We start from the raw sequence: 23,368 nt of genomic DNA, 5'->3' as shown, positions 1-23,368 counted from the left end.
TATCCAAATATTATGAAAAGAGGAGAATGAAATGTTTGTTTGTTATGTGAACTCAGATAAAAGTGTAAATCCGTTGTGATGATAGCTCAGTTTATATGGAAGACAAATGAACACACTGTACTGAATCAGGAGGCTTCTTTGTTCTGTTGCTCAAAAGGTCTTTGACTGCACAGTTGAAGTTCTTATCTGTGTTGCAACTGATCTGTTACCCTTCTTTCACAGTCTTGCTCTAACAGCACAGCTATTTCTGAAGCAATTATTTTTTTTCCATTTGTCTGTTCTTTTATCCTGTGAGGGTTTTTAAATTAAATCAAACTATTTTATATGTCCAGGAAAAAATGCTTGGCAGAGAAGAAACTAGTATCACAGAGGTGACAAACTATGAGGAGGATATATGTATTGTCTCTGCTTTGTTAATTAAATCCTCAAGATAAAACTTTTATTGGATGTGGTAAATTATGTGGAAGATGAACAATTGTATTTCCAAAGATTTGAAACGATGGAGAAGTTGGACATTGTCTAGGATAAAGAAACTTGCAAACACAAGAAGGAAAGAGACCCAGACCTCCAATGTATGAGATAAGCAGAAGAACCTGTGGTTAATGCAACACTTTAGACTTGTTACTGCTATGGTAAAAACAACAGTTGACCATTGTTCGAGTAGTAGGTTAACTGTGTAATTGAGAGCGTGTTTATAAGGGATTTTCTTGTGCATTCTTAAGAAACCAGATCTCATTTAGAGATGGAATTGGCATAGCTGAAATACTGACATTCCCTGGGTAAGTTCATTTTTACACATACACAGTGCTTTGCCTCCTACAGTATAACACTGAATTCAAATGCACCTGAAAAGTTGATGTTCAATATGGCCTTCTCTCAGAAAAGTCAAATGTGCCCAAATACACAGTACACAAACCTGTGCTGTTTTAGATCTGTTTGATTAATGACTGATGTTCTTCATGGATTGAAAACTAGGTTCTGTTTTTTACCTTCTCTGAGTGTTACTGTTTATAGAATGTACTTGCTGAAAAGACTTACGGTGCTGAAAATAGAATTAGGACTTGATAATAATTTGACCTATTTTTCTGAACTTGAGAAGGTGATAGTATGACATTTCTAAAAAAATATAAAAATAGAAGCTAATATTGTCCCTTGATTTGAGCTAGAACTCTTAAAAGTTTTTGTTTCTTTTGAGGTTTTTCTAATGCATTAGAAATAACGATGAATCATAACAGTTGTCAATCTAAAGCTTTTATGTTCCTCTTTTTCCTACAAATCACTTCTCCACTGCACAGGAAGTAAAAATTCAGTGAAGGTAAGTAATATCAAAAGCTCTGTTCAAAGTGGTGACAAATGTGTGTGAATGACATCTATGTGTTTGCACTGACTCATGGAATTATGCTGTTTTTTTGATAATAAATAGTTGTGGTGAAGTTATGATTACAGAGGTAACTGTTTTTTTTTTTGTGTGTTTTATTGTGTTTGTTTATTTCCCCATGACTAATAAACTGTATTGATGTCTAAAATGCTAGTGATAAAGCAACTATTTTCTGTCTATATTGAGGAACCTCACTGTGCTGCTGTTCTTAATTGACTTGATTTTTAGCCTCCTTTTTTACATTATTCTGCCTGCCTTACGTTATGTAAATACTGTGTTATTTAATTAGATGCCCATACTTATATCTTCTCATGTCACTGTGTCACATAAAATATTCCTGAGGCCTTTTTCTGGCAAATTCCTCTTATAACATTATAAGAGTAATTTTGAAGATTTATGGCACTGAAACACTTGAGTGGTGGATTTATGACACTACTGATAAAAAAAAAAAAAAAAAAAAGAAAAAAGAAAAAAAAAAAAAAAAGAAGGTCCCAAGTCTATTCAGAGATCAGCAAAATTGAATTTATACTACCTAAGAAATTAATTGCTATTATTTCTCATTACTTGAAAATATGTTCTCATCCTGATGAGTTCTGAAGTCTTTGAAATCATGCCAGTATGACCGCACACAAATGCATCCAACACTCCCCCTTTTGTAGCGCTGACTGAAGTGATGTGAAGGCATTCCTCACTGGAACAGAACGGTGTCAGACAGACACTGGCAGGTAGGTGCAGGCTGTGCCTGAGGAGTGTGTGGGTGAGTGTTGTTAATGGGAAACTTGGGTGTTTCTAGAGGCTTGTTTCTGTGAAGTGTTAACGTTCTAGGGCTGATCCATACAAGCAGGTGAGTACACCTAGTCATGTCACTTGGAGTCCTTGTCCATCACTTGTGGACTGATCTAGTAATTTATTTAATTATTTGAAGCTAAGCATGGGTTCAAATGCTTTGTTGGATTTGAGCTATTCGGCTGAGCTAAACAAGGAAACCGGATCAAATTCTTCAAAATAAATAAAAGGAAAAAATTTGGTGTTTGTTACGCTGATAGATATGATTATGCCTTCTCATCAGTGGAGGTACTTTAAAGATCCTTGAGAGAGCTCAGAAGTTTGAAAACAATGCACTTGTACTACTAGCTTTTAGCTAGTAGCCTATAATATGATGTTTTTTGTCTTGCTGAGTGTTATGATACTTTAATGTAGTTTAAAATACAAACAAACTGGAAATATGTTTTTCTGTGAAGATTTATGATACAGCCAGAGCTGACGGGTAGCCATCTATATGTATTTAGTCCTTTGAACTTACCTTAATGCATAAACGTATGAGGAAAGTCTCAGAGTTAATGTCTTTGCAACGAAAAGTGGACGGTGTACCTGTTGTATGAGCTGCAGAAAAGATATTAGTGTCTGTAACAAATACAGCAACACAGCATGTAGGAATAACCTTGATTGCTCCAAAATAGAGGTAAGTGATTCGTGCTCTCTGCACTTGTTGATTGATTTTTCATATAGTTAGTGTATTGAAAGAAGGAATTAGCTTTGTTGATACCAAAACCTATAATCCAAAGTACACACTTTAATCATCTGAGCAAATCTTGAGATACGCTGTCTTTCAGTGGGGTTCTTTTGATCTACCAGAGGTCAAACTTTGTCCCATATCTAGGACCTGGAACATGATGCACTAACTCTTTGCAGTCTAAGAAGAATAATGCTGTCTGTAACTCCTCTGTGTCTGATATGTATATTTTGTAAGTTGCCCTTTGTAGGTTTTAGGGCAGCAGATAGACACAGCTATGGTAATTCAATTTATGGAAGCATTCTGGGTGGAGATATTTGTAATTATGGTGCTCAAGCCTGATGAGTGTGATACTCAAAGAAAATTCTTCGTGACAAAATAGTAGGAATGGTAAGATTTTCTGTGATTGCTTTAGTTAAGTGAAATTTAAGCATAAGTTGTGAACTTCTGTTGATAACGCAGTGTTGTTGGATGATTATAGGCTTTGGAACCAATGAATATTCTTCATCTCTTCTATGATAAAGAGTCTACCCGGCAAGAAAAGGGTTTGCCACCAAGTGTGCCAGCATGCTCATGTGTGTCGTTTGTTATGGGAGTTGGTGGATGATATTGTTGTATGAATGTTTTGTGCTTGTATATTCTGTAACTGTACTTATGTGACATGGACTTCTTTTGATGCGGCTTACTGATCAGAGTTTAACAGACAGGTTCCCTAAACAAAAGCATCTAGTGTTTTAGTGGAAATAATAGACTTAAACATATCTCTATTTTAATGTTGTTCTTTATAAGTTGTTTTTTTAAAAAAACCCACACTAAAATATTGATTGCTTAAAAATATTTTATGCATAGAGACAAATGGCTTTTTTTAAATTAATACTTCGGTTTTTGTAACATCAAATCAGTTACAGTAGAGTATTTTGACCATTCTTTCACAGTGACACATTTTGAGCTTGTAACAGCATGTTAAATTTTACATCTAGTCACATCAGAATAAGTCTTTGTCACGTCTTTCACAACATTTTACTAAACAACTCATAATACTGTTGAATATGTCTCATTTTGAGGACTATAAAGGCATCCTGGACACTGTGTTTTTACCATTGGGTTATCATCTTAAATTCATGAATTCCACTAAATTATTAGTGCTTAGATGATCTCGATATTAATTCTAGATTAATTTGTTGTTATCCATGGATCTACTCTGAAGCCTTTACTGTTTTGAGACTGCCTTAAGAGATAGTGCTGAAATGGTGAGTGGGGGAACACAGCTCTTTGCTTTAAGTATGTCAGATGCAGAAGCAGGGATATGTTTGGGGTAAATTGAACAGAGTAAGTCTTGTCAAAGCAATGTTTAAAAAAACCAATCAAACAAAAAAAAAAAAAAACCAAACAAATGAAGAAACCTCTACTGTAAGATCAGAAGAAAAAGTATTAAAGGAGAAAGTGAAAGACAATAGAAAAAAGGATCAAAGTATCAACCTTTTGAAAAATTTCCCTGAACGTGTGAATTCGCATGGCAATTGGAAGCCTATGAAAATAAATACTAAGTCCCTTGAGAAAATCTTTTTGCTTCTGGTGACTGACAAGTGTTCTAGAAGCAGAAATCATATTAATTTTTTTGATTCAGCTATGCCTGAAATCTTTTAAAACAACAACAACAACAAAAGTTTATCTTTAGAAGAAAAACTGACTCCACTAAACATGTTGTATAAAAATGTTAAGAGCCCAGGCTTGAAACTTGGCAGGGAGGTGTCAGGATTTGGTTCTTGTATCATGGCTGGGCATTTTGCTAATTTGAACAAACACACATTGTGAACAGTCTCAGTTTAAATGTGCTCAGCAAACACCTGGTCTCCATGTGCAGAGTGTGTTTGGTCTCCTCACAGCCACAGGTCTGGTCAGCACTGAAAGCAGAGGCTGTTCCTCCTCTGCTCCTTCTGCTTCTCCAGGTAGCATCCAGGCACTGGGGAAGGGAGCAGCAAAGGATGCAGAAATGTGGTGAACAGTAGGTAGGAAAGAAATGAAGTACAAGAAGGAGAACAAGGGGTGGGTCAGGAGAGGAGGACCTGTAAAAGGCAAAAGGGCAGCAACAAGATAGCAACAGTGTGGAGAAAGATGTTATGGCCAGAGAGGAGCAGGGATAAAAGCTTGCTAGGAGCTGAAAATGAACTATTGTTAGAAATGAGTGGCTGGAAGTAGGTTGAAAAGATGCAGGCAATGAGGACAGCAGATAAGAAGGATTTCAAATGAATGAGATGGAAAGCAAAAGGGTCTGTAACTGTTGGAACACCTAAAATAAGCTGGACTTGTATGCAGTATTTTGAAATCTTCACATTGCTTTCTTGTCAAGCAAATATCATCAGTGAGATTCGCTGGCAAGGGGATATTTCCATTCATCTTATGCAGTAGATCTGCATAGCATATGCATTTCTACATTTACAAATTGCTACTTGCTTATAGTCACCTATTGAGATGATTGACCTTGCTAATGTTTGATAGTGAAGGACTGGCCAATGATTTTCCAAGAACATTGTTTTCTTCTGTATATGAAAGTTTGAAAAATTGTAGGACATTGCATACAAAAAAAGTATTCATAGTGCAAAGTGAGATACTTGGGCTATAATTAAAGCTGACTGTACTACATTAGTTAAACTACTTAACTGTTATGATACACCTACCAACTTTTCATGTGGTCGTGGGCTATTTTTAGCCTCTAAGAGCTGTGTTCTCTTTAGGATGGACCTTGCTCTGCCAACATGTTGGTATGGTATGGTTCATGAAGGGAAAGGAACTCTTACAACTCTTGTTTTCTCCTCGCGTGCTTCATGTGCTGGAAAAACCTGCAGACGTTTGGAGAATAATGCAAGATGCTGAAGGATAGTATCTTGATGTTGCTCCTGAATGGCATCAGAAGTGACTGTGGCTGTATCACGTAGGTCGCACGTGTAGTGGGATGATCTATATTGGACTTTGTGATGAGATTGCTAGTTGTGTTTGCTATGATTTCTTACAAAATGTAGGATTAGGAAACAGCAATATCATGGAGATCGGGCAGTAAGTATTTCAGAATAGCAGCTAGATAAGTGTGCTTTTTTTTATCTAACACCTATAACTTAATTCCATGTGTAAGATGGGGATAATAATACTACTTACATCGTAGGAGTGTTAGAGAAATCTTAATTTTTGTTTTTTTCTTTGAATTCTTCACAGCATACAGCAGCACTCCTGTGCAAATGAATTGTTGACTGTAGACTTTAAATGATGTGGTGTGAATTGTGTATATGGCTGTAGATAGAATGAAGATGGTTTCTCAAAGTAATTTTTCAGCTTCCAGTACTTACTATGTCTAAGTGCATATAAATTGCTACAGTTACAAAAAATGTGTTGTTTAGCAAATGTCTGTTTGCCATATAGGATATCTGGGATTAAGCAACTGGTCAGGTCAAAGAGTTGAGGTGGTGCCTATTACTGAAATGCAACTATTAATGGAGATTATAGTAAGTAAATCAGAAAATGGTAGCTGTAGTTCCCACAGGTACAACAGAACAGCATGGGTACAGGTGCTACATTTCAACATGAGCCTGTAACCAGTCGCAGAATGAATTGCCTGTAGTCCTCAAATGATATTAGTTGTCATTATATATATATATATGTACAATTACATGTTTATAAAACTGTGTACAGGTATGTAGTGTAGTTAGCCATGAGCTGTACTACAGTCAAAATTTAAATGCAAACATAGATTACAGTAGAGTGAGAATTTAAATGTGAATCGAGGACTTCTACAGATTTTTTTTAGTAGCATACTTACTTTAAATAATGAAATAAGGGATTTTCATGCTTTGTAGTGCCTCTGAAGTAGTTTTCGCTATCTCTCCTATCAGATATCTTGAAGTGCTTTGAAAATATCAGTTTACTCAACTTCTAGAAGTAAAACTAAGAGAAGTGCAAAAAATGTTTCTCTTTCCATTCTCTAGATGGAAAAAGGTAAAGGTACTTTTTTTTCAAAATGTTTAGAAGGCAGCCTTTTGAAAGTGACTGTAGGTATGGAGTTCTTTCAATTATTGTGGAATAACACTAGACAAAAAGTATCTCAAAATAAGTACTTGGAAATAAATGCACTTGAAAGTGCTACTTGTTCCAAAAGGCAATGGTCGTATTTGCTTGCTCAAGGTTATACTGAACGTTTGGGACCAAGACAGGTGTGGAAATGCCTTCTTATGACTCTCTGGCTTTTGCTGTAACTCCTGAGCAGTCTTCTGCGAGGTGGTAGCCCATTAAACAGCAGCCGTGCTTTTGTTAAAACTTGGGAAACTTTGTTTTGAGAACCAAATTACTTCCAGTGGGTACTGCAGTATACAAAATAAGGTTTGGTTTTCCCTGAAGTTCCCAAACACATATGCTGGTATAGTCCTCAGGAATGCTAACATTTTCTTGTTGGAAGCACTGTGACACTGTCTTCTTATTAGATGACCACTTGTTTGTTTTCTGTGGTTGGTTATTGCCTGCACAGCTCTTCATCCTCTAACAATCATTTCACTGTGTCACGTTGTTCAATGTGAAATGCATGAAGTATGTCTAGATGATATTGAGTCAGATTTGCTAAATGACTTTGAATTTTGGTTGGGTAGAAGAGCTTTAAGCATTGACAGAAAAACTTTTTACCTTTCTTAATCAACTCCTCTTCCAGTTCTATTTATGGATCTTTTTGCAAATAATGTTACTTGAGCCTCACTTTTTCTCCTCCTTTCCAAAGTCATTCAGATGTGCATATGTGTGAATTCCAATTCAGAAGTATCAGACTCTCTCTGACTATTCCAAAACCGATTTATTCTATTTATATTTTTGGGGATGCATTATTTCTTAAAATCAAGTTTTATTTTGGGACAGTCCCAACTAGTTTAAAACCAAAGCAGCAGAATACATTTATAGGCTCATTAACGTAACACTTCAAAAATACTGCTTACTAGCAAAGGTAAATGTTTCATAAAATTACTGTTTTGTGCCAAGGAAGAATATTGAGAATAGCTGAACGTCCAAGTCTGCATCTTTTATATTCTTAATAACAGATGGCTAAAGGATGAATATACTTTTCCTAGTGCAGTGCCATTTTAGTTTTCATGCTCTGCAGTTTCACTTCTGGAAATATATTTGGATGAGATTAAAGAGGAATGCATACATCTCAAAGTGCTACATATACATGAGTAAAAGATACTGGGATGAGCATTCAACTCACTCAATTTACCATACGTTTTTTCAAGTTAGTAGAGCTGGAAGTTGAACTTGCAGAAGCTAAAGGTCTGCCACAGGGCATTAGTTATTATAAATGCTTAAGTCTGTGGATTCCCATTCTGGGTCTCATACATATACAGCATAGGACAAGGTAATGACTTTCAGAGCATTAACTAGACATTGAAATATCTTTTTCAGGTATGGTATTTTTTTCTTCATGCATTTGAGTTAGGTGAGTCTTTAGATAACCAAAATGTTTATACAGCAGATGTTTTGACCTTAACTCAACAAATCAGTTTTGTTGCTGGCTTTTTATTCACTATTTTTTTTGTGTCAATTCAATATGAAATATTAAGATTTGTAAATCAAAAGATTTGTAAAACCTGAATGTTATCCCCATCATGAGGGTTTTACTGCAATAGGTGTTTCTGGAGACAAGATGACAATGTACTCACCATTCCTTTTTTCTCTTCTTTTTTTCCTTTCTTTTTGGAATTTTAGGGAGGTTATTATGCAAACAGCCACAGGCCTTTCCTCATTTATTGGTTTTGGATTTTGCTTATGTATTTTGTTGGACTTCTCCAGCAATTGGGGTGGGGGGGAAGGCATTATCTTGGATTATGGTGGTATTTCTTAATGAGAAGTTCATGCTGTGCTACAGCTGCTTCTGAAGCTTAAAAAATACAGGTTTTATGTGGAATTGAGGCATGGAAATTTGCGTATGTGTGTTTATATATACAGAAGAAAAGTCTGGGATTTTTTGGTTAGGATCTTTTTCTATGATGAGCTGAATTCCTAAAATATTCTAGTTGCATATTTGCTTTAAGTGTAGATGTATAACAAATTTAGGACCAAATTTCTAATGAGACATATCTTTGCTAATGCAATTTTGTTATTTTTGTGATTTAAACAGGCTAAGAAAAATATTGATCTAAAGGATAGGAATTCTCTTAGTTTGCAGAAACAAAAGTATCACTTTAATATTATTACTTTATTTTTTGACATTTTACTAATTTTAGTGTTCAGCCAGAGCTCATGATTATTTTTAAATAGTTATGAACTGCTTGCATGTTGCCAAATAGCCCAAATAATTACACAGTGATTTAGATTAAAAATGGTATTGTCAAAGGAACTAAAGTATAATGAAATGGGAACTTGCTAATTCATCTGCACTCTGAGAACCACTTCTCAATCCTATCCTTTTTATTGCAGAAAAACTCCACTGTAAGCCAAAGAAAACCAAGCTTTATCTGAGTCAAGAGTTACAGATGTTGATGATTAGGTTCCATTCATCACTAAGATCTTTAAAATAGCTTTTATTTATAAAAGTTTTCCATCTTCATTTTGCTTTTCCAGTTCTCCACAAGCAGCCAAGAGAAGTGTGTCTTTGTTTGCTGGAACTTGGAAGGATTGCAGCAAGGTAGGTGAAAATATTTAAAGAATTAAGAAATGCTTACATTCTTGACAGCAGTAGCTATTGAGAGACTTACCAGATCAGCACATCTCATGGTAACTTTTATGCTCATTAGGTTCAAGGAGAATGCTTTTCTTGAGGTCACTCAAGAATATCTTGTGGGCAGTTGTTAACAAATACAATGAAATCTCTGTACCGTCACCTCAATGAAGGCATTTTTTGGCTATCCTCATATTAGGAGGGGAAAAATTGAGAATTTTTTTTCTAAATAAAGCTTTGAGCTGTTTCTCCTTCCAATAGTCAGCTCTCTCTATAAAGAACTGAGACTTTACTGATCATAAACTGACCTTCATATGACCTAAATCTGACCTAAGCAACAGTGACTCTTATGTTATTATTTAAATAAATTTAGCTTTGATTTTCACCAACAGAAGCAATACAAGAATTGAGTTTACAGTCTGTTCTATCTCTGTCAGATGCTTCTAGCCAGGCTGGACCTTCAATCCATTGTAGCGTTACTTCTGATGTCAAGACAACAGTGGCTTTTGCTAGACAATCAAAATGACAGTAATTAGAATGTGATTTTTCCCTCTGCATATGCAGATTTATCCAGCATAGCACATAGGATTTGCTACAAAATATATGAACAGCAGTGCAGTTTTGCATGCAAATTGCACTTGCATTCATCCACCTGTATCAAATTGGGGTGCCTTGCTATTCAAATAGTTTAATGAATTTCAGAATAATTCCTTGTGGTTACAATCAATGTGGAGGAGACCCCCTTTTATTCCTACCTTAAACTAGTATTTTCATGTCATAATTGCATTATGGGTATTCATATTTTGTGAATGCAACTCGGCTGGGAAACTGCTCACCTACAAATTTGTCTCTTGGTCAAGTTTCAGAAAAGCCCTTGCTGTCACTGGAAGCTTGCATAGGAATAGTGTTGGCCAAAAAGGGTTGATTACCAGTTTTCAGGAATTTTCTTATCTCTGAAACTTGGATTCAGTCCAACATGGTCAAAAAAAAAAAAAAAAAAATCAACTTCTCATGAATAAGAAAGTATTCTCATCTGTAGGTGCTCAATTAAATTGATTTTCGTGAACCTTATTTCACCTGAGCAAACAAACTGTGCTTTCAAGTTCCCCGCCTTGGGGACAGACCTTCCAGCATCCAAAGACCCTCTACCCAGGGTGTAGCTGTCAGGAATGTCTGCCCCAGGTTGATTATTTGATAGTATCCAGCTTTCTCAGGGAATGCAGGTCAGTGCTTAGACAGTGTTGGATTCTGCTAAAGTTGCTTGAGTTAGAGTAATCTCCTTCTGCAATGAGATTTGATTTCTCAATAGATCTACAAGGGAAGTAAGATAGAATGTCACCCTTTGTATTTGTCTTTTGTCTTAAGCTTCCATGTCTCAGATGTTTTCTGTTCCAGGGTTGAAAACAAATACTGAACAAATAAATGAACCATGTTTTCATTTATTATGCATATCTATCCTTTTGCCTTGAAAATATTTTTTATTATTTTTTATTTATAATACGTGTATATCACCACACATCATTAGTGTATTTTATATATTATATTTATGTTACTGGATTTTATTTTTGATTATAGCTTAGGGGTCAAATAACATGTCTGTCTACTTGTTCCTGCTCTAATATCTCTTCAAAAACAAACAAAAACCCATTTGTAAACTTGCAAGTTTCCAGGGTGCAGAAAAACTGTTGGAGGGAAACATCAGGTTAATATAATTGGAAAACAAATAAGCGATGTCAGTTCTGCATGAGCTGTGGTAAACTAGAATTATATGGAAAAGGAGAATAGATAGCTACCTCCACTAAGCATAGGAAAGAGCACTTTAAACTGACATTGTTGTGCTGCTCTGAACAGTAGAGGAGTCAGATGTACACTTGCTTTTTAAAGCATACTGTGTCTGCTGACAGTCTTAGGGGCCTGCTTTCCAGAACAGGACCTGCAGAGATCTTTGAAAAGATGCCTCAATATGTTTTTAAAGAATGAATTACTTTTTATCTTCCTTGTCTGTTTTAGAGGCAGAAAGATACGTTCCAAGTGGTTTACTCATCACGAAGATCCAGCTCTTAGCGCACTTTGCCCAGCTAGATTACTGTTAGTCTGTAAGACAACCTAGGCCTTTCCGCTTAATGCAGATAGGCTTGGGCCTGAGGCCCAACGGAGCAGGAGCGGGGCGTATTGGAGAAGGAGATAGAACTGAGCTCTGTTCTGCTAAACTTGAACCCATTCAACAGATACTTTGTGGATGAGGGGAGACAGCTGATAATTTACCTACTCTCTAGCAATGCTTTTAGCATATTCTCTCATAGTGTCCTTTTAGCTAGAGACGTGGGATGGGTGGAGGGACTACACAGTGAGTGGGAAACTGGTGTGACCGCTTGGCTCAAAGAGTGGCGATTCAAAGCACAGATACTGATAAAAATAGAATCACCTGATAAACTATCTTGGATTTCAGTTGTTTATGAAAACAAAGTCCTGAGGTAAGCTATGAAATTTCAATAGCTAAAATGGGCCATTATGTGGACCAGCAGATATCATGTGGGTAGAATGGGAGAGGGAAGTGTCGTACAGGATGAAATTGAGCGTTGACAATAGGCAGGGCTGCTGCAGTGGGTTGCGCAGGTCCAGTACTCTCCCAGAGTATTTTAAAGTCAGAAATTATATAATGGAAAACAGCTAAATTATCTTTTCTGCAGAAATAATTAAGTTCTTAGGTAACTATTAAACCCTGGGGGGTTAAACAACCCCCACAGGTCTTTTGAAATTACTATTGAGCAATTTCAAGATGTTTCTGCTATTGTATTTAATTTTTCCCTGGTAAAAATGGGAAGTGGTGCTCTAAGAAGTCTATTGGAGATCATGTTACAGTACAATGTTGCTTCTTTTGTAGTTACGAGAAGGCAGGCTAGAAAAGGAAATTCTCAGCATACCTTCCAGAACAGAATTTGCACCTCCACCCCTCCCAGAAAATATGTGTATTTTACCATTTCAGGTTTTCAGCAACTTTGCTTCAGGTTGATTCGATATGTGGAATATGTTTGTTCATTGGTTTTATTTTTCAATTCCTTACTGGAGGAATTCAGAATACTGGAAGCACAGGGAACTTTAAAAGTCTGTCACAATGACAAAAATTGGACATTATGAAAAGCAGTAGAAGCAAAGAAGCAGCATTGCTTAGAGTGGAAGAGTTTTATTTGATGCGTAAGGCTGCATGCAGGTGTAGGCTTAGAGCCCGGTGGGAATTTAATGATTTACAGCCTGTCGGCATCTGCAGACAGACAGGAAGTAAATGGATTGTATGTAAGTGCTTGTTTCAGTGTTGGCTGACTTTTCATTAGGCAGACTGCACCAGCTAGAAGCCAATACAAGCACAGATTTGGTTCTTAGTTTTCTTTATATTAATTTACTAGGCAGTAGTGTGTCTAAATTAAAAGTTATCAGAAAAATGTGATAGTATGTGCACTTATGCCCTTTCTCTGTACACCTTTAACATTATTATGGTATTTAGCTTCGATTTTTGTAATATATTTGTTACTTCTCAATATTTTAGTGTCCAGGACTTTACCTTGATAATTCAGCATAGTTCTACATCTCGGCTATGGACTTTTGTACAGCAGAAGAAAATATGGTTTCATTTATGCAAGTAGTTTGCTATGAGAACTCTACCTGTCATGATAACTTTTCCAAGCTGAAGTCCTCCTCTGAAAAAGGAAATATTTCTATTTTTCTGGGTTTTGTTCAGTGTTGGCAAATTAAAAAAAATAAACAGAGGGGAATTAACAGTGATTAGGAAAATGGGATGGGCTTGTAGACTTCTGACATCTGTCCAAACTCTGCTGCTTGCTGTGAGATACTGGCTTAAGCTTTTGAAAGCAGTCATTGTTTTAAAGAGCTTTGCTCTCCAGTTACTATGTTTGAGATGCTCCATGCCAAAGTTGCATGTATTTTGTTTTAAATGCAGCTACATGTGTTTAGCCACTGTAAACACAGATCTGAAGATTGGCTGTCTAAAATAGGTTAGAATAAGGATTAGCCAGTTCTGAAAAATATTGGTCATGTCTCGATTTATCTATAAATTCAGTGCAATAGTTGAGACCAGAATAATCTTTAATCCCTATTCATCTGTATTTCTTCAAAAAATCCTAACACAAACTATAAATTGTTAAGTAATTTGAAAGGATGTTTGGGGCAGGGGGGAAGCCAAAAAGAAAAGGAGAAAAAAAAAAAAGATGTACTGAACTTGAGTCTGCCCTACATGGTATAGCAATTTTTGAGGCCCAGTGTTGTTCATAAATTAGTCATTCACCAACATATATGTTATCATACAGAGAAGTTGAAAAAAAACATGTATTTGATCAACTGAGAAATTACATCTCAATTCATTTTTTGTATTAATTTGAAATGATGGCATTTAATGATAGATTTTATACATGTTTACTAATGTATGAAGCATTTTATTATTGCACAGTAGTGCAATACAGAAAGTATAAATTCTTTCCACCGTTTGATTTTAAAATATGTAATGCTTGATAAGGACTAGTAATTTGTTTGCATGTTTCCAAAAGGTTTGGGGTTGAGCCTCCTGGATTAATAAAGTTGGAAAAAGAGATTGAACAAGAGGAAACACTTTCAGCCCCCCTTCCGTCTCCTTCACCATCGCCGACGAAGTCTCCTGGGAAAAAGAGCACAGGGAAACTGTTGGATGATGCTGTAAGTTGTGGAAGAAAGCTTATTCCTATCTGACCTGTTCTGGTATGAATTTATTTACAAAGCACACAGAATCCTGAGTTTAACATCCCACTGTATTTTAAAGATTTGCAGGCTGATAGAGTTAATGTATTTTTGACCACAATTATTTATGCCTGAAGTTTGGAAAAAATGTCACACTGTATATGAGATCTGCAGTTTAGCCTAGCTTTGTGCACGGGGCCAAGTTCCCTTCTTGTTATTCTGTTTTCTTTTTCTGTTCACTTCTTATTCATCAACTCCCACTTGGTGTTTTGTCTGAGAAAAGACTGAGTCAGGACTAGGAGATTTGGCCCATACTGACTTGCACAGAATATTAATAAACACTTCAAAGCTATCTCAGCCTAATTTTTATGCTGCTGTTCTGCATGTTTCTTTCATGGTAAAAAACCAAGCATTTTTTTCCTCATTGTTAGAAATAAAATATCTTGCTTTGAATTTCATTAAACTCTGCACTATCCTGCACTGCTAATAATTCTGTTGCAAACCCTAGAGGGGTTCATCTGAAACAGCTGGGATCAGATTAAAATGACACATTTTGAGACCACGAAGAGGTTAAATTTGAAAAGTATAAATATATTCTATAAAAAGAAGCAGTTACTATAGTAACTGCTATATTACAAGGTAGATGTGCCACCCGGGAGTTACAAAGCACTTCTTGAAAAATCCATGTGCCACTTCTTTGTTACAAAGAGCAGATGGAATATAATGTTGGTTCATTTTATTGAAATACTTTGTACTATATGATGCAAATAATTACATTTAATTTTCTGTACGTTTTGTATTTCTTCCTTAGCTCTGCAAAAGCACTCAGTTATGTTTCAACAGAATTGACAAAGAACAGTTATGTGTAGAAGGAGAGTGGTGATGGTGTATCTTGTAGGAACAGAACAGAGAGTATGAAGGTTGTCTCCAACCACCTCCTTTAATTTAGAAAGCAGTAGGGATAGAAACAGAATGGAATTCATCCAGCTAGATTCCTGACCTGCACTGCCCCAGACACTCACACCATAAAAGAGCAGCAGTGCTCGTATAGTCCAGACACAAAATAAAATAGGATATAATTCTTCCCTCTGCTTCCTTATTTGATTTCCAAATTCCACGGAATAATACTTCTGTGTCCTTTGGGATAGTAAGGTAATGGAAGCCTCAATAGCAGGATCAAGCAATGAAGGTCTCATTATTGTGTGTTTTACGCCAGTATAAATCTGTTGGCTTTCATTCTGCCCAGGCCAAAGATGGCTCTGTTTTGTTTACACCATTCAAAACAACCTTGACCTTGTTAGGTCTGGCTACTCTGGGTTTTTGCTTGCTTATATGAACCCTGGTACACGCAGCTATTAAGGCGTAGTTCACACTATCCATTTTCAGCTTCAAATTTGAGGAGTCTCTCCAGAGGTGATAAATGCCATAGGATAATATGTCAGAAATCACTGATTATCAGGCACCATTCAGAGGGCTGTTGCCAGACAGTCCTCTAAACACAATCCAGGTCTTGGTGCCACATTCCAAGAGATACAGGAATGTACCTTTTACATCCTCAGGAACCTGCACTTGGATTTAAATCATCAGCCACTGACTTGATCTAAGTTATTCCTATTGTACACTGGCTATCTACATAGTTTGATTCTACAGAAATGGAGGCTAATGCTCACCCATGTTAATATAAATCACTAGAATAATCAATCATAAATTAATTCAGTGATTGTACATTCAAACTGAGGACAACTCATCTGATAGTTAAGAAACACCTTTTTTCTGTAAAATACAAGTAGAGTTCCTCTGCTAAGTGTTATTTTAGAAGAAAATTTTTCACAAAAATATCATGCCCTAATTTAAAAAGAAAAAAAAGATAATCATAAGAAAAAACCGAATAAAATAATAGTTATTCACATAACAATATTGAACAACTTCAATAATAACTGGAAAGCCTTTAAATCGGTCAATGGGGCTAGTTTCAAAAGCAATTTTGCTCCCTATTCTAGTATAGAAACAATAATTGGTTAACTTTTCAGTTCTTTCTGGTTTGTTTAACATACTAGAACTTTATTCTAAAAGTAGATCTGAAAAACATTTGTTGTGATTCGGAAGCCTTTCCTGTTCATTTATTCAAGATAACCAAAACACCTATCAGAGTGCCATAGATTTGCCTTGATTTTCTTTTTTTTTTTTTTGTTTTTTTGTTTTTTTCCAGAAACAGTTTAACACTTTAATTTATTAGCTATTCTGAAAATATTCTTTCTCAAATCATTTTTACAGGCCTTGGTTTAAAAACTGAATTTGAAAAGGTCTTTGTAATATTATTTGAAGTGGACAAAACCTCTAGGAAGTTCCTCTGGCATTTTGCATTGTTTGGCACTGAAATAGTAGCTCAGTCATCCTTCATGAAAGAAAACTACAGTGTATGAAAGTGCCACACTTGTTACTGCTGTTCCTATGCAGTAGTGCAATTTGAATGTCAGAGTTTCTCAACCAGATCTGCTCTTTTGGCATTGATAGCTGTACTACTTTCAGATCACTGAAGAGTGTAAAATATATTTTTACTAAGCATTATTACCTTTGGTAACACATGCAAGACCAAGTTTTCACAAGACCCTGAAGTCCAGCTGATGTAGCTGATAAAAAGCAGGAAGGTAGCTTTTATTGGTATTTTCTCAGCCTTTATGGTTGGAAAAGATAAAGTACTCATGAGGCCCCTTTAAATTACCCTTGATTGCACTAATGCCCTCAGATGGAGATCATCAAAGGGAAGTTAGCAATGCTGAGGAACATCTTGGCATGGATTTGAGATAATGTCACAATATTCTCTATATACTTTTTTTTTAAGGTGTTACTGCACTGTTTGGAAGTGCCAAGGGAAGGTATTGGGAAGATGCTTCTGTATTTATTATACCTATTTAGAAGGGAAAATACATCATATTGACATGTTCGTTTTGCCTGTCAGCTTCATAGTTGAGTTGATTCATCATAAAATACTGAGAAAACATCTACAAAAGTTTTTTGATGCTGAACTCAAATCAGCAATCTGTTTGACTTTAGTTCAACACAAAATTTGCGCTGTTTAACTGTGTGACACTTGTCTCTATTTTTAGGTCATTGCAAGAGTAAAACTGTTCTTAATACTGGAAGCACCATAGTCTGGGATTATGGTAATATTAAGAAAATTAAGAAAAACTAAGAAATTATTATCTGTGAAGGCTTAGATCAGTGATGCCATGTTACACCAAATGTCTTCTTGAATGTTTTGCTACACATACTGTTTTAAACAGGTTCTATTAATAAATTCCCTGTTTTTCAGGTGAAACACATTTCTGAAGATCCACCTTGTAAATGCCCTAATAAATTCTGTGTGGAGCGTCTTTCACAAGGAAGATACAGAGTTGGAGAGAAGATCCTCTTTATTAGGGTAAAGGTTTTATTTTTTATTTTGCAGAGAATTGCTAGTATCTGCTACTTTCCACTTTGCAACTGATATCACTGATTAACAGGAGAAAATATTTTCTTATTAACTAACACTGACTAATTTTTATTATGCTATCAGGGAATAAACAAACTACAGGGGGTTAACTGACCCAGGGAATTATTAGCGTGTGGTAGATATCCCCTCACTTTAGGTCATTGAATTTGCTTTGTCTTTGATCAGTGGCAACCAAAAGTCTTCACAAGCGGTGATGGCGACTACTTCTCAGTTTGGTTTGCAAGAACATCCACTGCACTAAACCAGCCTTTCTCTCACTTTGCTTTGACTGATACTATTAAACGGGTTAGGAAACAGATCAAAGACTTCTTGATCAATGAATTGCCAAATCATAACTAAGACATATTGCTGTAGTAGGGTGAGCAAAGCATTAATGTCCATAGTACTTCATTTGATGAACAGATATTTCCAAACCCAGTGTGGTATTTCAGACTATGTATGTAGTATATTAATGCCCATTGCACAAAGTTAATTGTTAATATAAATATTTGCTAACATTAGTAGCTGGCTGAATTTAGCACAAATATACTATCCAAATGTAATTTTTATCCTCTTAATCTTCTCTATATATGCTTATGGTAATAATGAAATTATGCTAATCGTATTATTCTGTAATAGTAGGTTAAGAATCTGATTTGTGCTATGTTTCTTTCCATTTTCCTCTCCACATGTGCTATCCTTGAGTAAAAACTTGAAAGAACGATAGCTCTTGTTCTCAATTAACTGTTATCCCTATTTTGCTAAAGGCATGCAACTGTGACCCAATAAAACTGAGCATTTAGTGCTTGTGAGAATAAAAGAAGTCAGAGGGACTCCTTCCCATCTGTAGAAGTCAAATTCCTAGTTCAACAAAACACCAGAGAGCTTGTTCTGTCATAAAGTTATACTTAACTTACAATGAAGTCAAATTTAGATAAGGATTTAGGTTTTCTCATGTGTATAAAGTTGAGAACATGTTTAAGCATTGTGCTGAATAGAGATTGAGAATTCCCAATTAATTCAGTAATAGCCCAGAAAGAAGAAATAATACAGGATTTGTCACAGATAGTTTGAGATTTAACATGCTAGTATAAAGGATTAATAGCTTTTCTGTTTCATAGCCAGTGAGACTTTTTTTTAATTCTGCAGTATTTTTACGTACTAACTTTATTATTAGCTTACTAGCTTCAAACGACTTTGAAGAAGGTAATGCTCATTAACTAAAGATCCCAGTAATCCGGCACAGTTCGACACTTATGTTTTCTTCTTTCTGATTTTAATTTCAAATAACAATATCTAAGTATTTTTAATCTTCTAGTTTTGAGAAACTTAAGTTTTTCTGCCAGAATGGTGAGTGTCAAATTCCCTTTTCCTGGCTTCTTTATTGTGCAGTCTAGTCCAAGTCAGATTTCTTTCCAAGTTTGCAAACAAAACGCCCTTTTCATATCACGCTACTGCATTCCAAGTTGAATTGTGCCAAGAAATAACAGTAATATAGATTAGACATTAAGCTGCATTATTAGAGATCATTCCTACAAAACTGATATCAGTGGAAACTTGCCATGAACTTCAGTGGGAGCAAGTCTATATTCCTAGTTTTTTTTCAAGTTGATTGTCTTTTGGTTTTGATTGGTTTGAACCTCGTTTTGGAATGCTTCACTGCATCACGGTACGTTTTTACTCTTCATTCTACATGTTCTTATTGTATAACTAAGTAGATTTGCTAGCCTTTCTTTGGAATCCTTTGGACACTTGTGACAAAACACATTAGAGGTGTGTAGCTGACTACTAATTTTGTTTCTATTTGGCACTTGATTTGATGCCACTGAGGTAGTTCCTCCTGCATTGTACGTTCTTTACACAGCATGGCACAACCTGGTATATGCTATTTGTTTATAACCCAACATATTCCAGTTGAATTGAGATAGAAATTTCCTTCTTTTAAGTTGACTTAGTATACCCACTACTGTCTCTATTAGCTGTCTTCAGCAATCTCTATATGACTTAAAACCTACATAATTTCATTGATGCTACAAGCATGCCATGTGATAAAACATTACAAGAGCTAAGTTTAAAGCTCCTATTACTTATTTATTTATGGTTAAGTTTTCTTTTTTTCAGAAATTAATAATATTATATCCATAAAAAATATCTTTAATTCTCGTTCTACAAGTTCTGTAAAACAAAAATATAAAACAAAAAAAAAGCACATGCAAAAAAAAAAAAAACCAAACAAAAAACAAACAAACAAGAAAAAGCATCCAAGACCCTCTTTTTGTTAATTTATATCTGTATATGAAACAAGTAAAACAGGAATAGCAAAGAAAATAAAACCTGGCAGAACATAGAACTCATGCGAAAAATCACACAAAATATTATACGTGTAAATCTAAGGTAATTTTAAGGAAAAAAACCTGTGGAATAGGTAGCAAAAGGCAGGAGGGATAGTCCTTCAAAATTTCTGTTGTACTGTAGTAACTTCTTAAGGTAACGGTCCCATTAAAATTACTTCAAGAAAGATATTTTTTTTTGTATTATGGAAAAATGTTTACATTTGAGATGAAAATAAGCCATGGAGATCCATGAAGTAATGCAAATGATGAAAATGCATGAAAACTTTAAGATACTTAAGTCTGCTGATAAAAAAGTGTGTCAAAAAAGTAGTTCTTTATGCATGCAGTAGTTCCGTAACGCATAAATTGAACATGTTTACCATAACGTCGAGGTGGCTTAGACACTAAAAATTTATTTTCAAAAAAAATTTATCTGCTCATGAATTTGTTAGCTTTCCTGTCATATAGGAATGTAAGAATCTAAATTCTGCTTACCCAGAAATGTTGAAGACATGTTTTGTAATAATGGTTATGTTAATAATTTGGAGTAAATTAGATTACTAGTTTATTTAAAACTGAGACATTGGTTTCGAATTAATGCAATCTCTGTCTGTGTGCCATATACAATCTATTATTTGCCTACTCATTCTTAGGTCCTACCATTATGCTGTGAAGTGTTTTATGGAACAAGCCTTAATCTTTCAAAGCAGAACTGAATTAATAAGCCTATTTTTGAAAATAAATAATAAGTCATGAAAACTTAACTTGTACAAATGTGTGCTTTATAACTTGGAAAAAAGAATCCTAGAGTATGAAGTGCTTTTGTTTTGCAGAAGGCAGTAAGTTATTTAGATTAATAGAGATTTTTACAGTAAAAAAAAAAAGTCAGCTAGACTTCAAAAAAAGGTAATATTTTTGGAACAGTTTCAGTGGCAAATACTCTTATATCAAGTTATCTTGGGTTTATTACATTGTATATGCAGAAGGATGTACACTTTCCACAAATTAGCAAGTTTCTCTCAGAAAGATCTGTCCTGTTGGTCCATACCCATAATCACATTCAAATCATTGGGTTCAGCACAACAGAAGAATTCTTTCTTTGTGCAGCTGGACTCAGAGTAAATGATATAGTGGGTCCTGGCTTTAAAGTCTATCAGTTTTCCTATAGTGTTCAGGTGTTCTCTACCTTGAAGACAAGGTGATAAGCACGTGATTGCTCTTACACCTTTTGACCTTGTACTTTTAATCATTAACTTCACTTAGCATTATTTTGCTGTAGTAATAATAAAATACTTTTTTAGTAGTAGCTTCCTTTAAATCCCAGGAAATTAAAGGTATTATTTGCCTGCTACAGCACCTGTGTAAAAACTTTATTTTGAGATTCGCTATCAAAATGCGTGTGTATATGTATGTGTAATGTATGTGTGTGTGTGTGTGTGTGTATAAAATCACTCAGCAGACAACCTGGTGTATGCTACTGACTCATCCTGGTGAGAAATATGTTCTTATGTATAAATATGGAAGCATGCTTTACTCCAAACCATCCAGGTAGGAATGATATACTAAGAACTGGAAACAAGGAAAAATGGAAAAGCAGATTGATTATATAGTTCTCAAGATTCAAATGTCTTGTTCTGTTTTTCCAATCCAAATACATAAGTCATACTCATGGCTTTTGCTTGGTCTGCTTTTGTGTTTTGTTTTTATTTCAGCATCATTTACCTGTGTTTTATTCTCTTCTTTATTCCCAGGATTTTAACAGTTGTTCTGTTTTTCCTAGGCTTGTTCACTTCTAGTCTACAGAATAGTTTACCTGTTTAGCACAGAAATTTCTTTCCTAGAGCTTTATCCGTATCAAATACCTTTCAGGGACATTTAAAATGTCAAAAATGTAGGCAGATCAGGAGTTTTAACTGAACTAACTCCAAAGAAGATGTGGTGGGATGCCTGGGAGTCATCTTGTGAGTGAATTCTGAAAACTTGTCTCGGGCCTCAGGACAGTGACAGTCCTTGGCCTCTTCTTGGGGCTTCTAATCTCTGTTTCCTCATGCTGATAGACAAACATGCTAATTCTCAACTCTAGACTGCAAGACCCAGGGAAGGGCATATCCAAAGTCCAGTCCTAATTAATGTCCCAGATGTAAGGTGTTTTTGGCGACCTTCCAGCAGTGGGTAGCTGGACACATTTTTGCTATGTGCCAATTCCTCTCTAACTGCTTTACATTCACAGAGTACTTGGCACATTTCAGTCTTACTTTGGCTAGTAAAGGTGGAATTCTTTTTTTTTGTTTGTTTGTTTGTTTGTTTTTTGGTTTTTTTGTTTTTTTTTTTTTTTTTTTTTTTTTAAAAAAGGCCTTTAAAGGGCCCGTAAAATTCAGTCCTCAAGACTCAAAAGCTCTTGGACAGACAGTGATACTGAACATGTCAGTGGGGTGACTGGAGTCCAGTGCTGCCTATAGGACAGTCAGAAAATCTGTTTTTTTCTTTATGCTGCCATTAATCTGTTGAGTGACATGAGGCAGACCCCTGCTTTCCCCCAGTTTAAGTTACAGCTTTCTTGTTCTCATATTTATACATTCTCTCTTGATTCTCCCTTTAATTTTTTTTCTCCCTTCCTACCTTGAGCCTGTCTTATTCAGGCCTATCAGATTTCATGGAGCCAGAAGCCCATGGACATCTCTGTTGACTTTGTACTTGATGAAGCTATGTTTGAGCTGAATACAAGAGAAGCTGCAGTTCCACTATCTGGTTCTGTGAAGACTTGGTATTTCTAGTTAAATGGTTGACAGACTTCTACTGAGGGCTAGACAAACCCATAAGGTATTAGAAACAAAATGTTTCCCCCCTGTCCCCCTTGATTTAATTTCCTGTATTTTTTCCTCAACATGGTTCTTTTGCATGACCATTTGTGTTAATTTAATGTCTAGAATTTGTGTGTGTTGGAGATAGCTTGGAATGCATATTGTGAGTAAAAAGGCTTTGAAATGATTCACTGTAAACTTCTTTACCAAAAAGAAAAAAAAAAAAAAAAAAAAAAAAAAGCTGTGTAAATCAAATTCTTAGCCGCTAATTTAATGGAAAAATGATGGAGTTACTTCTTTCTACTTTCACTCAAATGGTGTTCTCGTTAGTCTTGCTTGAAAATGTTTTGACAGAATGTGTCTCTGATGCAATATTCTGACTCAGTGGAATGGACAGGCTGTGCAATACCTCAGTGGTTTTTCTCACTGGCTTAGACCTGTTTGCCTTAGTGACCACCTTC

At 35.5% G+C, this 23,368-nt stretch overlaps 1 protein-coding gene across 5 annotated transcripts in view; it reads left to right on the top strand.

Moving 5' to 3' along the window:
- The window catches only part of GAS2 (growth arrest specific 2), a 95,774-nt gene that overhangs the window by 38,049 nt on the left and 34,357 nt on the right, over nucleotides 1-23,368 (top strand). For all 5 annotated transcript variants that reach the window (XM_042785365.1, XM_033006948.2, XM_033006947.2 and 2 more), the window contains 3 exons: nucleotides 9,480-9,543; nucleotides 14,136-14,280; nucleotides 17,615-17,722. In XM_042785365.1, the coding sequence (XP_042641299.1) occupies nucleotides 9,480-9,543; nucleotides 14,136-14,280; nucleotides 17,615-17,722 (317 nt within the window). The remainder of the gene's footprint in view (nucleotides 1-9,479; nucleotides 9,544-14,135; nucleotides 14,281-17,614; nucleotides 17,723-23,368) is intronic.

Source organism: Tyto alba, unplaced genomic scaffold (assembly GCF_018691265.1).
Source record: "Tyto alba isolate M040663 unplaced genomic scaffold, T.alba_DEE_v4.0 Super-Scaffold_8, whole genome shotgun sequence".
Lineage (NCBI taxonomy): Eukaryota > Metazoa > Chordata > Aves > Strigiformes > Tytonidae > Tyto > Tyto alba.
This window is presented reverse-complemented; position numbering and strand designations above follow the sequence as displayed.